At 36.7% G+C, this 13263-nt stretch overlaps 1 protein-coding gene across 3 annotated transcripts in view; it reads right to left on the reverse strand.

Moving 5' to 3' along the window:
* Nucleotides 1–13263, reverse strand: part of LOC103106400 (mucin-16-like) — a 123382-nt gene that overhangs the window by 41060 nt on the left and 69059 nt on the right. For all 3 annotated transcript variants that reach the window (XM_056820596.1, XM_056820595.1, XM_056820597.1), the window contains 5 exons: nucleotides 5193–5320; nucleotides 4997–5064; nucleotides 3716–3885; nucleotides 3039–3077; nucleotides 2423–2500 (listed from right to left, as the gene is read on the reverse strand). In XM_056820596.1, coding sequence (XP_056676574.1) covers nucleotides 2423–2500; nucleotides 3039–3077; nucleotides 3716–3885; nucleotides 4997–5064; nucleotides 5193–5320 — 483 coding nt within the window. The remainder of the gene's footprint in view (nucleotides 1–2422; nucleotides 2501–3038; nucleotides 3078–3715; nucleotides 3886–4996; nucleotides 5065–5192; nucleotides 5321–13263) is intronic.

Genomic DNA, 13263 nt, shown 5'->3' on the forward strand with positions numbered 1-13263 from the left:
GAAGAAGATAACAATGTGAGAGAAAGCCTAAAGAAAATTGCTACTTAGTGGACCCAAACTCAATTTTGGAATTTGCAGAAAAGTGAATGATAGAGATAAGATTTATAGAGGGAAAACTGGAGGAGAAAACTGTGAAAAGAGAATTAACAGCTTGGCAAAAGGAGCCCAAAACTATTGAAGAAAATAATAACTTAAAAACAAAAGTGGTGAAATGTAGGAGAAACTTAAAAATTCCCTGAAGAAGACTTTAATTATGACTAAAATATGACTAAACATAAAAAGAGGGACAAAAATTCATGAAAGGAAATAATTCTTTAAAAAACAGAAGTGGACAAATGGATAATCACAAAATTTTACTGAAGAACATAATTCTTTCAAAATCAGAATTGGTCAACTGTAAGCTTATGATTTCTTGAGACATCAAGAAACAATAAAACACAGGCAAAAGAATGAAGTCTCTTTTGCTTTTAAAGCACTCTACAAATGCTATCCAACTCCAGAGAGAGAGGACTGATGAATTCTGAGTGCAAATTGAAGCAGATGTTTTCATTTTCTTTATTTTTGTTGCTCTTTTCCCCATAATATGGTTCACATTGAAATGTTTTACATGACTTTATAAGGATAATGAGTATTATATATCTCTTGCCCTCTCAGTGGGTGAGGAGGTAGCAAATTTGAAACTGAAAATAGGTGGGGATTTTTTAAACCCTTACCTTTCATCTTAGAATCAATACTGTATATTTGTTCCAAGGAACAAGAGTGGTAAGAGCTAGGCAATGGGGGTCAAATGATGTGCCCAGAGTCACACAGCTAGGAAGTGTTTTAGTTCAAATTTGGACTCAGGATTTACCATCTCTAGGCCCTGCTCTCTATCCATTGAGCCACCCAGCTGCCCCCAAAATAGGTGTTTGCAAAGCCCTTTGCCTACTTTAATTCCTTCCATTTCTGTTCATTTCCATATTGCTAAAGCTAGTATTTCTAGTATGATATTAAGCAATAGCCATTATAATGGGTATCCTTTCTTCATCCCTAATCTTATTGGGAGGACTTCTAACTTATCCTCATTGCAGATGAGAGTTGCTGATGTAGTTTTAGATAGATACTATTTATCATTTTAAGGAAATATCCATTTGTTCCTATGCTTTCTCCTCTTTTTAATAGGAATGGGCATTGAATCTTGTCAAATTTTTTGAGTATCTATTGAGATAATCATGAGTTTTATATTAAATTTGTTATTGATCTGATCAATTATGCTGATAGTTTTCCTCATATTAAACCAGTTTTGCATTCTGGGTATTAATCCCACCTAGTCATGGTAAGTGATCTTTGTGATATTTTACTGGAGTCTCTCTGCTAGTATTCTATTTAAGATTTTTACATCAATATTTGTTAAGGAAATTGATCTGTAATTTTCTGTTATACTCTTCCTGGCTTAGGAATCAGCACCATATTTGAATCACAAATTGCTAAAAAAATTATCTAGTATTGGGATTGATTGCTCTTTAAAATTTTAGAGAATTCCCTTGTGAATCCATCTGGCCCTGAGATGTTTTCCTTGGGGACTTCTTGAGAGCTTATTCAATTTATTTTTTTCAAAATGGGATCATTCAAATATTTTCCTTCATCTTTTGTAAGCCTAGGAAATTTATATTTCTGTAAAATATTCATCCATTTCCACAAGAATAGTTTTATTTTCATATAATTGGGTATAAAATAGCTACTATTGATTGCTTTAATTTCTTCTTCATTGATGGTGAAGTCACTTTTTATACTTTTGATACTGGTAATTTGATTTTCTTCTTTCCTTTCTGAATCAAATTAACCAATGCTCTATGCTATATGGGACATGTGTTTAATTTGTTTGTTTCATAAAACCAACTCCCAGTTTATTAGCTCAATAGATCTCTTATTTTTTAATTTTATCAATTTCTCCTTCGATTTTTAGAATTTCTAATTCTAACATTAATTAGATTTCTGATTTTATCTTTTTCTAGTTTTATAGTTGCATGCACAATTTTTATCTGATTTATTCTATCTTATTAATGTGTAATGCATTTGCATTTTTTATCACAGCCTCAATCTACCTCTCCAATGTCAATGGATGTTATTCTTCCTCTTGCATTGAATAATTCTTCCAATCTGACCTTCTCCATTTCCTGGCTATGGGAAACATCATCTCCCATAACTATGACATTGCACTATAACTGGAATAACCCTCCCTTCCTTCCCTTTGTTATTAACCTCCAGCACCACCTTCTACATGAAACCTTTCATGATTTCCTACACATTTCCTCCTCAAATACCTTGTTAACTGTACTTAGTCTTAGTTTATATTCAATATATATTCATCTCTGTAGTTATTGTCATCATTGTTAGAATACAGGGACCTTGTGAGAAGGGATCATTTAATTCTTTGTCATACCTGATACTTGGGACTTTGTCTCTCCTGCCCTCTCCATTTCCTGCTTCATGTCCTTGTGGATATTAGGTTTAAACAAACCTTTCCAAGGTAGAAAAACCAGAAGAGAAATTAAACATTATTCCTGTAATGCCAGAAGATCATGATGACTGAGCAAGAGACATAATTGGAAAGAGTGTAATTCTTGAAGGAGCAGAGGATAAAAACATTATTAATTAAACCTATTGGCCAATGTTGGCTAATGAAGAATATAGGTGAGAGGCACAAGTCCCTCTGGAATGCTAGGACATCCCCTCTAAGTACCAGATTACAAAGACAATGAGGTCTGACTCAATCTTTAACAAGATCTATATAGGGGCAGCTTGATTTCCAAGTCCCATGGGGGTAATTTTCTCTTTTGAAATATTTAGATACAGTTTGAGTAACAAAAAGAAAATAAATAGGCAAGTGAATAAATACAGTCTAAGTATTAGCCATATCTAATAGCATATCTCACATTTTAACCCCCTAACACTACTTCTATTTATCTGACCTACACTGCTCCCTTCCAAAAAAGGGTAAAAATATCTTTCACTGTAGTGTCCCAGTACATAGAGAATAAAGAAAATTTAAAACTCACCCTTCCTGGATCTGAAGAGTGTCATCTTACGATTATACCCTGAAGTTGGTGAGGGAAAAAGAAAAGAAAGAGAAGAAAGAAGGAAATTCAGAGGGAACAAGTGTTGGAGAGATGGGAAGAAAAAGTCAAGGAACAGTAAATGAAAGGAGGGAAGAGAAGAGGAAAACAGGATAGAAAAAAATAGAATAAGACACACAAGAGAAATGAAGACAAGAGTTTGGGAAAGTTAGAGAAAAAAGAAGACAAAAAAGAAGGAGAAAAGAGGAGAGAAGAAAGAAGAGAGAGAAAGAAAGGTGATAGGTGGGCAGAGAGAGAGAGTACACATCAATCTTTGAGTAGGGTATCTCTATGTGGGCAAAAGATTAAAGGAGGAATGGAGAGGAGATGGCTTGGGGCCCATAGGGTTGGAAAAATGGTGATTCATCATTTCAGAAGGGATTCATGGCATACTTCTTGGTTGAAGGAGCTTAAGAACAATCAAGCTTCTTCTGATCTTTAGAAGTGAGCCCTCCATGTCTTGACAGTTTGTCACCACTTTGAGGGACAGTGCTCCCAGGAGTGAGAAAGAAACCATGAAAACAAAAAAGGCACAAAAGGAAAGAAGAATTTGGGGCAGGTGGGTCTTTTTCTGGAATGGGAACCCCCAAAGGAAGAAAGGTACTTGTCAAGCTATTTACCATCCACACTGAGGCTGTCTTTGTCTATAATCAAGTGGCTTAGCTTTCTTCTAAAGAGCTGTTCAGTCAACTCCCAGTAAACTTTCTCTTTTTCCAGGACAGCGCTGGCAGAGACTTCCTTAAGAATGCAATACACATCCACTCCTGTTGCTGTCCCATTATTTCGAGACCTGGAAATTGATGTTTCAGATAAGAGATATCAAACATAACCCTTCCTGAGGGTCACATGAACCAGATTAAAGTGTTGTTCTTGATTAAAGTGTAGTTCCAATCTGATTTTAATGTGTTCATTTATTAATTATAAAGGTAATATATAAATGTGTATGGTTTTCTGAGTCAATATACAGTCCATAGGGACCCTGATATGTATATAATTTAGTGGCCTCAGTTTCTTTTTGAGTTTGACACCACTGGTTTTGTTTCTGAAATTGAATTATTCAGTGGACAGTCTTGAGAGAAGTGGTCCACTTTGAACAAAGGTTGAACAAAGGTTTAGAGGGGATTCTAGATTTAGACTTGAAAAGGACATTGGAAGCCATCAAATCCAGCCCTCTCAGTTTATAGAGGAAAGAAAGTGAGGCTAACGCAGGTTATGTGACTTGCACAGAATCACACATCTGATAAGTATTTGAGAGAAAATTTGAACTGTTCTTGATTCCATGGCTTAGCACTTTATCCACTACAATGGGATTGGTAGTGATCTGTAAATATACTCATTTCTGTTTACAAGTGTCTATAGGGTCTGATTATTTTCAGTAGTTTCTTTAGAGTAATGAAAAGAACATTGAATTTAAAATCAAAAGGCAAGTGTTCAATTTCTGGATCTGACTATCTTTGACCTTGGAAAAGTCACTGGAATCTCCTTGGGCCTTCACTTCATCTGTAAATGAAGAGAGTGGTCCAGATGATTTCTACTGTCCCTTCCAGCTGTCAATATAGAATCCCAAGATTCTAGAGAAAGTTAATGATATATTCTAATCAATCATTTTCTAAGCACTCATTTGGTGCCTATGGTTATTCCTTTCATTTGGAGTTATATAGTGAAAACAGCTGCAACCTTGTCTTTGGAAGAGCTATGGGGATAGAATATTTCTCCACCTGGGAAAGGGTAGGAGCCTAGAATATTTCTAATGGCTTGTTGGCTGGGGGATTTTATCCATTACTGCTTGGGTAAGAAGGACTTGCTATTGGGAAGCAGAAGAAGAACCATTCTGGGCAACTGAGTCAAATGGAAATGTGCTGGTCCCTCATATTTGAGCTGATGTCTTGACAGATTCTCACCTCAATGAGATCACACTGCATCCAGAATACTGAGAGCCAAGGCTGCTCCTTTCAAACAATACCTTAAGCTGGAAACAAAAGTAGAGAAGAGAACTTCTGAGTACCTGGCTAGACCAAGTCTGGATACTCGAGGCTAAGAAAGGCAGCATGGGAGAGAGGAGGTATACCGTGGGGGAGAGTGGGGATGGAGTCTTACCAGGTTCTTCAGGACATGCTCAGTGGCCTCGAATGTGCTGGAACCAGTTTCGCCCATCTCTGGTTTGTACAACATGTTGGTGATGGTGAAGTCGAGAGTGAAAATCTTGTAGTATGAGGGTTGTGATACTGTACAGTGGGAAAGATAACCCATTGTCTGAGCCTTGGAAATGTTATTCAAATGAGAGAAAATGCTTTGTAAACCTTAAAGTTCTATCTAAATGCTAGTTATTTTGATGATCATGATCACGATCATCCCCATTATTCTAAGTGGCCCTGTTCTACTTCTTCCTCAGAGGAAAATGCAGCAGAAAGAACCCAGCAATGAAACTCTGAGGATAACTCTAGCCATATACACTTTTTTTTTTTACTGGCAGTGTAAAAAATTGTGATTTTGGAGTCAGAAGACCTGGGTTCAAATCATGGCCCTGCCATATCCTATGTTTTTACCTTAGTTCTCTCACATGTAAAATGAGGAGGCTTATTCACTTTCAAAGGTAAGAACTCATTTCCTGACAACAATTGCTAGGAATAATGAAAATTTGTCTGGCAAAAACTAGGGATGGACCAATATCTTGCATACCATAACAAAGTAAACTCTGAATGGGTACATGAGTTAGATACAAAAGGTGATATAAAACAAATGAGTTATGAGGAAAATTTTAACTTTTATATGAATGGACAGGGGGACATTTCATGATCCAATGAGGAATAAATAGAAGATCAAGATAAAATAGACAATGTTGCCTATGTGAAATTAAATTGTTTTTCTCCCAAAATGAAACCAATGTAGTAAAATTAGAAGGGAATTAGATAATTGGAGGGGAATTGTTTTCTCTTCAAATTATTCTGAAAAGGATCTCATTTCCAATTTCTAATAATTTAAATTTATAATAACAAAACCAAGGGCAGAGTGACAATTTCAGGCTGAAGGAGGAGTTTTGCCCTAAGAGATTCTCCCTGGAAAGTCAGTATGTTAATGGAGAAAATCTGTGACATCCAGGTAGATTATTTGCTTGGAAAAAAACAATTTACCTGAGTCCAGTCTTCATCTGGCAGTGATCTACATCTACCAGAATTCCTATTGTTTAAGGTAATTCAAAGCTTTCCATCTATAACTTTGAGTACAGCATCCAAACCCAGAGGTTTTTCCCTTTCTTTTCTTTATTAATTTACTGGTGGAAAGATTAGGGTCAGTCAGACAGCCTGTGAAAGGGTTTTAATTAGCATAAAGTGGTGTAGATAAGGACTAAAGAAGAACTGAAGGCTTTCCTTAAGAAGGAGGCTTAGGAGTCAGGTGGAGGTAGTTTGAAAAGCATGAGGGATTCATACTGTAAACCTTAAAATTTCTTAGACTTGTGAATGTTGGAAATTTCACCATTGGAAGGTTTCATGCTTGGAGGGAATTTCCTACTGATAGTGGGAACTCTATTGGAATGTGAACCCCCTTGGCATGGGAGGTTGCTTCTCCTCCCTACTTGGGACTGCTTTAGGACAGAAGCATTTTGCTGAACAATGGAAAGGGCTTTGACCTATGCTTAAGCATAGAACAGGAAGTTCTTTGAGTCATGATTGATTTTAGAATTGATACAATAGAGATACTTGGAATTGCAGAACCAGGTCTTGGAACTTACAATCTCCACCCTACTCAGCCTAACAGGATTTAGGCAGGGCTGCAGCATAGATCAAAATTTAATTATTTGAGAATATGACCTTCAACAGACATGTACAAAGAGGGGCAGACATCTGGGCAGTCCTGGGTTAAGCTAGAGCCACCATTGGCACAGGGAAGACATGGACAGTGATTGGTAGATGTGAGAACTGAGGGGAGGGAACTGAGATGGTGTCCTTAAAGATAGCAGGGCCTGAGGACTGGAGGGGTTGGAGAGGTTTTGCTCTGAGAGGTTGTACTCTGAGAAGGCTTGCTCTGAAGGAGGCTGGAGGTGGAGGCCCCTGAGACTGTTTCTCCATTTTGGTCACATGAGTGATAGGGACTGATCTCTTTTCTTTGCCTCAGCTATCTAAGGGCTTGGGCCTTTTGGCCCAGCCTAAACAGAGGGGGTATTTAAGCCCTATTCCCTTCCCTTCTCTCTCTCTCTCTCTCTCTCTCTCTCTCTCTCTCTCTCTCTCTCTCTCTCTCTCTCTCTCTCTCTCATACCTTTCTTCCTCCTGTTTGTAATTAAAAACTCCATAAAAGGTTGACTGCTGACTTGAGTTTTCATTAAGGAATTACATAGCTGCATTCCTTGGCGACCTTAAATTAATATATATATCAGTCTTTTAAAGTGATTTCCTTGTCACAATACCTACCAGTTCCCCTTATTCCTTTTGTTAAAATAAACTTTGTTTCCATAACCAAAGGGTCTCATGCTTAATTGGCTCTGAAGAATTCCTAGGTGGTTTATAACATCTTACATCCCCCTCCAGGACATTTCCCCACTATAATACCACATTTGAAAGACTGAAATCCTATTGATCCACAGAGTTAGCTCTGAAGGCAGCTGTACAAAGAACCTGAAACTTGGGCCAATGCTCCAATCATCACAGGTACAGATTCAAATTTTAACTCTCTTTTTTGAATTGAAAAGGAAAAGGCTGGAAATAAGCAAATAGTAGATAAAGAAATTCAAAATAGAAAACTATTTTGTTGACAGAGAAAACCAAAATACAAACTCGGAATAAGACCAGAAAACCAATGTTGCTGCATCCAAAATTTCCAATAAAAATTGAGAATGCTTTCAAACTTAAAAACAATTAATTGTAGAAGCTCAAAAAGAGCTCTAATCATCAAATAAAAGTGGTAGAAGAAAATTTGGGAGTAGTAATGAGAATGATACAGGAAATTCATGAAAAAAGAGTCAACACTTTGGTAAGAGAGGCACAAAAATATTGTAGAAATTAATACCTTTCAAATCAGAATGTATAAAGTGGTAAAAGACACATAAAAATTCAATCAAGAGATGAACTTTTACAAAAAGCAGAATTGGTCATATGGGACAAGATACATAAAAATGCACTGAAGGAGAATTTGTTAAAAGGCAAAATTAGTACTATGAGAAAAAAGAGGTATAAAATTTTGCCAAGTAAAACAAATTTAGAAAGTAGAATTGGCCAAATGGAATATGAAGTACAAAACCTCTCTCAAGAAAATTATCCCGAGACTTCCGGGTAAGCATGGCTGCAGAGTAGATGCGGCTTGCTTTGTCTCCTCAGACGCAACAACACAGATGACCTCAAAAGACCCTCCCAAAATAAAAAACAACCATCCTTATAAGAACAGAAAGACCCCACAACAAGGCAAAGCTCTGAAGGTAGGTGGGATTCCGGCATCTCCACAATATAAGGGAACGAAAAGCTGACCCACCCTGCCCTCCCCCACCAAACAGCCGGAGCCAGAGTTAAAGTCAGCACTGGCAAGAATCAACAAGTGAGGGAGGGGCACCACAGGACTGTACAATGGGCAGCCCCAGGTGTGGGGACCTGAATAAGATAAGGTCCTTCTCCTGAGAGTACTAATACCTGAAGCCCCAGCAGGTGGGCTAGGGGATCACAGATCTCGGGCACCCAGAACTAGTGTGCCATAATCACCAAGTGTGCGAAGGGATCCCCTGACATGAGCAAGGGGCACCTACAGGTCTTGGGAGTTAGGTAAGACCATCAAAGACATTCACCTGAGAGCACTAACTCCTGAAACACTGGCAGACAGGGGAGGGCAGTCTCTAGGCTTTCCCGAGAAGACAGTGCAGCTGCAGAGAACCTAGAAGTAGCCTGAGACTAAAGCCTTGACCATTAGCACCCTTATACTGAGACAAGTACTACTCATTCAGATTTCTGATGGGAAAAGGGAGGAAGAAACAAACAAACAAAACACAGAGATGGCAAACTGTACCCAAGAAACCCAATACCCCAACACCAAGAGAATCAAGAAGAGGTTACTTTGGATACATTTTACGGAGGGAAAACACAAAAAACAGGAAATAGCAGAAGAGGAAGCTTAAACAAATGCACCAAAACCTTCCAAAAGAAATGGAAATTGTCCACAACCTCTTGAAGTATTCAAATTGGAAGTTATCAAAAAGATGGAAGCTTTCTGGCAGGAAAAATGGGAAATAATGCAAAAGGAACTCAGCAATCTAAGATATGGAAAAACGCAACTACAGAAACAGCTTGAAGCCGCAAATAGCAGAATAGACCAAACTGAAAAGGAAAAAAGGGCTTTAAAGGTCAGAATCAGGCAACTGGAAGACAATGATCTTGTGAAAAAGCAAGAATTAATAAAGGAAAGCCAAAAGACTAAGAAATTAGAAGAGAACATAAAATATCTCACTGAGAAGGTTGCAGACCTAGAAAATGGAGGAAGGAGAGACAATCTGAGAATAACTGGCCTACCAGAAAAGTCAGAAATAAATAGTAATATCAACATCATAATACAAGATACCATCAAAGAAAACTGCCCAGAGATTCTAGAACAAAGGGACAATATAGGCATTGAAAGAGGTCACAGAACACCCTCTACAATAAATCTCCAAAAGACAACTCCCAGGAATGTAATTGCCAAATTCCAAATCTTCCAAGCAAAAGAAAAAAATCTTAAAAGAAGCCAGAAAAAGACAATTTAGATATAAAGGAATGCCAATCAGGGACACACAAGACCTTGCCATTTCCACTCTGAATGACCATAAGGCATGGAACATGATTTTCAGAAAGGCAAGAGAGCTGGATCTTCAACCAAGAATCAGCTATCCATCAAAACTGACTATATACTTCTAGAGGAAAGGATGGGCATTCAACACAATAGAAGATTTCCAAGTTTTTGTAAAGAAAAGACCAGAGCTCTGTGGAAAGTTTGATATCAAAACACAAAGAGCAAGGAAAACTCGCTTTTATTCAAACTCTCTTCTATAAGGACTACATTTATATCAAATTATATATATATATATATATATATATATATATATATATATATATATATATTAATATGTAGGGGAAATGTAATGTGTAACTCTCAAAAATGGTATGCATTATTAGTTAGAAGAATCACACATAGGGAATGATTGGGAAATTAAGACAATATGGAGAAAGGGGGGGTGAAAGAAAGAAAAAGGGAGGGGTGAATCATTGACAGTACTAAGATATACTTCAAGAAATAGAAAAAAAACTAAATAGAATAATATGTCTCACACAAAGATACACATGGGAAGGGAAGGGGAAGGAATTTCCTTTAGGGAGGAGAGGAAGAAAGTTTTAATTGGTATTACTTAAACCTTACTCTCAGTGAAATCAACTCTGAGAGCTTAGAACATCTAGATCCATTGGCATCTTGAATTTTATCATATCCAATAGGGTAAGAGAAAAGGGGAAATTAAGTAAGGGTGGGGGGAGGGAGTATAAAAAGGGAGGGAAGGAGAGGGGGAGGGGAAGGGAATAAAAATGGAGGGGCTAGAAAGGGAAGCATATTAAGGGAGGGGACTAGGGGATTAAACTAAAGTAAATCACTGGTTTAAAAGGTTATAGCTAAAGAAGAAAGGTCAGAATTAGGGAAGGATATCAAAATGCCAGGGAATCCACAAGTGACAATCGTAACTTTGAATGTGAATGGGATGAACTCACCCATAAAACTGAGATAAATAGCAGAATGGATTAGAATCCAAAACCCTACCATATGTTGTCTTCAAGGAACACATATGAGGCGGGTTGATACTACAAGGTTAGAATTAAAGGATAAAGTAAGACCTTCTGGGCCCTCAACTGATAGAAAGAAGGCATGAGTTGCAATCATGATATCTGATAAAGCCAAAGCAAAAATAGACCTGATCAAAAGTGATAGGGAATGTAAATATATTCTGTTAAAAGGGAGTATAGACAATGAGGAATTGTTACTAATCAACATGTATGCCCCAAATGGTATAGCACCCAAATTTCTATTGGAAAAACTAGGAGAATTGAAGGAGGAAATAGACAGTAAAACCATATAAGTGAGAGACTTGAACCAACCACTCTCAAATTTACATGGATCAAACCAAAAAATAAATAAGAAAGAGGTAAAAGATGCGAATGAAATCTTAGAAAAATCAGAGTTAATAGACATATGGAGAAAAATAAATAGGGACAAAAAGGAACACACCACCTCAGCACCATATGGCACATTCACAAAGATAGACCATACACTAGGTCACAGAAACATGGCATGGAAATGCAGAAAAGCAGAAATAATAAATGCAGCCTTTTCACATCATAAGGCAATAAAAATAGTGATCAGTAAGGGTACATGGAAAGCCAAATCAAAAATTAATTGGAAATTAAATAATATAATACTCCAAAATTGGTTAGTTAGAGAACAAATCATAGAAACAATCAATAATTTTATTGAGGAAAATGACAATGGTCAGACATCATTTCAAACCTTATGGGATGCAGCCAAAGCAGTACTCAGAGGAATATTCATATCCTTGAGTGCCCATATTAACAAATTAGGGAGGGCAGAGATCAATGAATTGGAAATGCAAATAAAAAAACTTGAAAGCAAACTATTTCAAAACCTCCAGAAGAAAACCAAACTAGAGATCCTAAAAATTAAGGGAGGAATTAATAAAATCAAAAGTGGTAGAACTATTAAACTTATAAAGAAGACTAGAAGCTGGTACTTTGAAAAAAAACAGACAAAATAGACAAGTACTTGTCAATCTAACTAAAAAAAAGGAAAAAAGAAAGGAAAATTAACAGTATCAAAGATGAAAAGGGGGACCTCACCTCCAAAGAAGAGGAAATTAAGGCAATCATTAAAAACTACTTGGCCCAACTATATGGCAATAAATATACCAACCTAGGTGATATGGATGAATATTTACAAAAATATAAATTGCCTAGACTAACAGAAGAAGAAATAGAATTCTTAAATAATCCCATATCACAAAAAGAAATCCAACAGGCCATCAAAGAACTTCCTAAGAAAAAATCCCCAGGGCCTGATGGATTCACAAGTGAAATCTATCAAACATTCACAGAACAGCTAATTTCAATACTATACAAACTATTTGACATAATAAGCAAAGAGGGAGTTCCACCAAATTCCTTTTATGACACAAACATGGTACTGACTCCAAAGCCAGGAAGGTCAAAAACAGAGAAAGAAAACTATAGACCAATCTCCCTAATGAATATAGATGCAAAAATCTTAAATAGAATAGTAGCAAAAAGACTCCAGCAAGTGATCACAAGGGTTATTCATGATGACCAGTTAGGATTTATATCAGGAATGCAGGGCAGCTTCAATATTAGGAAAACCATCCACATAATTGACTATATCAACAAACAAACAGACAAAAATCACATGATTATTTCAATAGATGCAGAAAAAGCCTTTGATATAATACAACACCCATTCCTATTAAAAACACTGGAAAGCATAGGAATAGAAGGGTCGTTCCTAAAAATAATAAACACCATATATCTAAACCCATCAAACTAACATCATCTGCAATGGGGATAAACTAGATGCATTCCCAATAAGATCAGGAGTGAAACAAGGATGCCCATTATCACCTCTATTATTTAACATTGTACTAGAAACACTAGCAGTAGCAATTAGAGAAGAAAAAGAAATTGAAGGCATCAAAATAGGCAAGGAGGAGACCAAGCTATCGCTCTTTGCGAATGATATGATGGTCTACTTAAAGAATCCTAGAGAATCATCCAAAAAGCTAGCCGTAATATTCAACAACTTTAGCAAAGTTGCATGTTACAAAATAAATCTGCATAAGTCATCAGCATTTCTATATATTTCCAACACAGCTCAGCAGCAAGAATTAGAAAGAGAAATTCAATTCAAAATCACCTTCGACAATATAAAATACTTTGAAATCTATCTGCTGAGGCAAGCACAGTATCTATACGAACACAACTACAAAACACTCTCCATGTAACTAAATCTAGACTTGAGCAATTGGAAAAATATTAACTGCTCATGGGTAGAACGATCCAATATAATAAAAATGACCATCCTACCCAAGATTATTTATCTATTTAGTGCTATACCAATTGAACTTCCAAAAAACTTTTTTACTGACTTAGAA

Source organism: Monodelphis domestica, chromosome 3, assembly GCF_027887165.1.
Source record: "Monodelphis domestica isolate mMonDom1 chromosome 3, mMonDom1.pri, whole genome shotgun sequence".
Taxonomy (NCBI): Eukaryota; Metazoa; Chordata; class Mammalia; order Didelphimorphia; family Didelphidae; genus Monodelphis; species Monodelphis domestica.